Source organism: Eurypyga helias, unplaced genomic scaffold, assembly GCF_000690775.1.
Source record: "Eurypyga helias isolate BGI_N326 unplaced genomic scaffold, ASM69077v1 scaffold21859, whole genome shotgun sequence".
Taxonomy (NCBI): domain Eukaryota; kingdom Metazoa; phylum Chordata; class Aves; order Eurypygiformes; family Eurypygidae; genus Eurypyga; species Eurypyga helias.
This window is the reverse complement of record NW_010271722.1, coordinates 4,941-8,996: the sequence shown is the minus strand read 5'-3', so window position 1 is coordinate 8,996 and position 4,056 is coordinate 4,941. Positions and strand designations below refer to the sequence as shown.

Sequence of the window (4,056 nt, the reverse complement as noted above, 5' to 3'; positions counted from 1 at the left end):
TCGGAGATGCCGGAGACCATTACCAGCCGAGACGCTGCTCGTTTTCCCATCGTTGCCAGTTGCACCCTTCTGGGGCTCTACCTCTTCTTTAAAGTGAGTGAGTGACCCCGGCGGGCGCCAGAGCCAGCGTCTGCCGTCCTCCCGCCTGGTCAGGAGCTCCCGAAACAGGCCTGACTCGACTTTTGGCTTACCCTAGTTGGGAGCTTTTCACGTTGGGCCAGAAAGTGCATAAAGCTCGAGCTCTTCCATGTTACCAGGCAGGAGGATGTGCATTCTCGCCTCAGCCATAACAGCTTGGGGTAAAGCGGGGGCTGTTTGTGCACAGGGTGGTTCTGGAGAGCTGCGGGGGGGTGAGTTCACCCCCGAGCTCTGCCTGCCTCGGTTGTGCCGACCTGACGGTGCGCGGACTAAAACTGGGGGGTGCCGGGGACCACTGAGCTGCCAACGCTGCCGGCTCTGTGTTGTCCGTGCGGAGCTGCTGAAGGCATCTCGGCTGCAGGCCGGGTCTGTCGCTAGCTCGTGGGAAACCCCGGTGTGTTCAGATGGGGTCACTGATGTGCAGAGCCAACAAACAGAGCTCAATGGCCGAAGGATCCCAGCCGGTGCTTTCTGCTGTCTTGGCTTAAAGCACCTTTGGGTGCCGGCACACGTGTGGCTGAGCTCCTGAAGGGGCCTGACGATCCGTGGGGCCACCAGCACCTTGGCACGGCAGCTTCCAGCCCTGCCATCCTGGGCTGCCTGCGAGGAGGAGGGTGCAAATTTGGGAATATCTCAGTTTAAAGCCCCTTCTACCGTGCAGCAGCCAACGGACACCGCAAGCCCTGCCCTGGGTCAAGTGGCCAGTGGGCTGGTGGCCGTGCCACGCACATCCTTGCCTGAGCACCAGCCCATGCTGCCGCTGCAGCGGGAAGACGAGCGCGTGCTGCAGCCTGCGCAGCCGTGGAGCTCGGCTCTGCAGGAGCAGCAGGCAGGATCCGGCCTCCCCAGCACTGTGTCCTGCTTTCCTGCCATGGTGTGCACTCCGGGGCTGCAGCTCCCCTTGTAGGTCACCAGCAGTAAAGCCAAGCGTTGGCTGAGCCTCTGCTGACGATGGGGAATGGAGCAGCCACCAAATCCTGCGCTGGGCCCCTCTGGCCATGGAAAGGACTCCCTGCAGCCCACCCCATCCCCATAGCCCACGTTTTGGGGTAGTACTCCACCTCCTTGGATGCCTTTTCTGCCACTTGCTCCTGGCTGGGGTGGAGTTGCCGGGAAAAGCGGTACTGAATGTGCAGCGTCGCCGCGTGATCGGCGACTCTACATCTGCAGCTTGCCGTGAGCTCTTGTGTTCTGGCCCCCCCTCCAGAAGAGCCCCCAGGGTCCCCCCCGCGCTGGGTGTTGGGCTGTGATTCGGTGGTAAGGCAGCCTGTGCATCCGAGGGCAGGATTTCTAATAATACCCTGTTTAATTAGGGCAGGACGCACTTGGCCCGCTGCAGGAGTGAGGGGGGGGTGCTGCTGCTCCCCTCTGCCGGGGCAACCCGCGGCGCCTCGCTCCCTGCTCCGGCTGACTGCCGGGAACACGCCGAGGAAGCTGTGTCCTCCTTTCTGCAGCGCAGGAGTTATTTTTTTTTTGCGTGTGTGTGTGCGACAACTCGCAGGCCTGTTGTGCTTGTCCTGCAAGTAGGTGCCTGTTTCCAACGTCTTTCACATCAGCAGTGCAGGAATTTGGGTTATTCCAGCTTATTCTCCTCGTCTCCCTGGAGCACTGACACAGCAGCTGCTGATTGCGACGTGAAGTGCTGCGGACAGGGAGGAGGCTGCGATAACTGACCCTCTCTCTGGATTTGTCTTGCAGATATTCTCTCAAGAGTACATCAATCTTCTGCTTTCCATGTATTTCTTTGTGCTGGGGATCCTGGCCCTGTCCCACACCATCAGGTACAACAGAGGGAAGGGTGCGGTTGGGGCGGGGGTGTCCGAGGCTGCCCCCTCTGTGAGGTGTTGAGTTTATCGGGGGGTCTGCAGCACCATTGTCTCACAGCAGAGCCAAATCTAAATCTTGGTTCCCAAGGGCAGGGAGTGACAGGACAAGGGCTAATGGGTTTAAACGGGAAGAGGGAGATGGAGATGGGACATCAGGAAGGAATTCTTCCCGCAGAGGGTGGGGAGCACTGGGACAGGTTCCCAGAGAAGCTGTGGATGCCCCATCCCTGGGAGTGTCCAAGGCCAGGCTGGATGAGGCTTGGAGCAACCTGGGCTATGGAAGGTGTCCCTGCCCATGGCAGGGGGTGGCACGGGGTGGGCTTTGAGGTCCCTTCCCACACAAACCATCCCGTGAAATCCCAGCTCGTAGGGGGTTTTCCGCAGTGGCGTGAAGGGCTCTCTGTGGAGGCAGACCCAGAGCAAGCTGTGAAACCTTCCTCATGGGGCAGCCAAGGGCAGAACCAAAATCTTGTGGGTCCCAGCAAGCTGGAACCCCACGCAGCACCGCTGGGAAAGCTCGTGGAGGTGCGGGTGGTCGCTATTGCCAGAGCCGTCGTGGGCTGGCACAGCCCTCACTGCCCTGGATGTGGTGGGAGAGGCCCGTGGCACCCGTCTTCCTCTCACTGGGACGGCTGAAACAGGCAGCTGGAGCTCACGGCAGCGTCCCCGGCCTCGTGTGCCGGTGCTTGGCATGAGGTGTTGAAACTTCGGGCTGTTTCGGTAACTGGTTCAGTAAAATTGGTTTCCTGTTTCCTGAGCTCTAGGACGTTGGGGACCAGATGCTTTCCCTAGGCTGGCACTGTGGGCCCCCACTCCCGGCTCTGCGGGAGGGTGTTTGGTGGTGGTATTGGGTCAGTTTTGGGTCACCGGCCCCGTACCGTGCCAGGGGGCTGCGTGGGGGGGACACAGGGAACGTGCTGGGGTCTGGGGTGGGTCTTCACCTCTTGTGAGCAATGCTCTCTGCCTGTTGCACCAGAGCATTCTGGGGGACTGTTGCATCCATGAGACCAGACCTCTGGGCAGGATGAGGTCCCACGTCTGCAGCTCGGTGACCGGAGCTGTTTTTTCCTGGCACCGCGTGTCCCTGCCCGGAGGGGGTGTGGGCCACGTGTGCTGCGACACTGTCACGCAGAGGTGCCGGGCAGGTTTCTATCCTGCTGCCCTTCTCTGTGCCTCTCGTTTCAGCCCCATGATGAACAGATTCTTCCCTGCGAATTTCCCCAACAAACAGTACCAGCTCCTCTTCACCCAGGGCTCCGGGGATAGCAAGGAGGGTACGTTGGCTCACCGGTCTCTCCAGGGGCCTGTGTGTTTTCTGCTTTTACTGTTCTGTTTCTTGCTCGCTTGCTGTGTCAGCCCAGTCGAACAACCTTCAAAGGAGCCTCTCGCTCCCTGCTGCGCTTCCGTCCCCAGCATGATCCCCGTGGGGCCCTGCCGAGCCGGGGCTGCCGGCTGCCTCTCGCGCTGGCAGGTGCTCTCCCTCCGTGGTGCCTCTGGCTGGCAGCGAAACCCCAGCAACAGATCCCAGGGTGCTGTAGGAATGGAGCTGTGATCCCTGTTAAATGCTCTGCCGTTATTTAAGCTCCTGGGGTAGCGTAGCGCTGACTTTTGTGCTGCCCTAACTGATCCGACTCGGATCTCTGCACCGGTGAGATTCGGCCCAGTAGCGTTACTGGTGAGGGAACACTTCTGGTGGTACCACCAGGAGTTAACTGGTGCAGGAAGAGGGGGATTTGCCTCTCCTGCCGTGGACAGTGCCTGAATCCAATTTCCTTGTTGACAGAAGGATCGCAGACGCTGTCCATGTGGCAGAGGCTGGCTGGAGGGCTGGTTCCTGGCGCTTGCACACGTTCACCGTGGGCACGGCCGTGTCTGCGGGTGCAGTCCCCTCGCCTGGGACGCGAGCGCTGCCGCCTGCACTGCCCCCCGTGCTGTGGTCGCTCACCTCTGCCCTGCGTGGGAAGGGGAGCCGCCTGGGCTGCCCGAAACCTGACTTCTCTGTTCTGTCACAGAAATAGTGAATTACGAGTTCGACACCAAGGATCTCGTGTGCCTGGCCCTGAGCAGCGTTGTGGGCGTCTGTGCTGAGAAA

At 60.7% G+C, this 4,056-nt stretch overlaps 1 protein-coding gene across 1 annotated transcript in view; it reads left to right on the top strand.

The window, feature by feature from the left end:
• The first annotated feature begins 6 nt into the window (after positions 1-6).
• Positions 7-4,056, top strand: part of HM13 (histocompatibility (minor) 13) — an 8,858-nt gene continuing 4,808 nt past the window's right edge. The window contains 4 exon segments of the mRNA XM_010158922.1: positions 7-93; positions 1,837-1,919; positions 3,150-3,238; positions 3,977-4,045. Coding sequence (XP_010157224.1) covers positions 7-93; positions 1,837-1,919; positions 3,150-3,238; positions 3,977-4,045 — 328 coding nt within the window.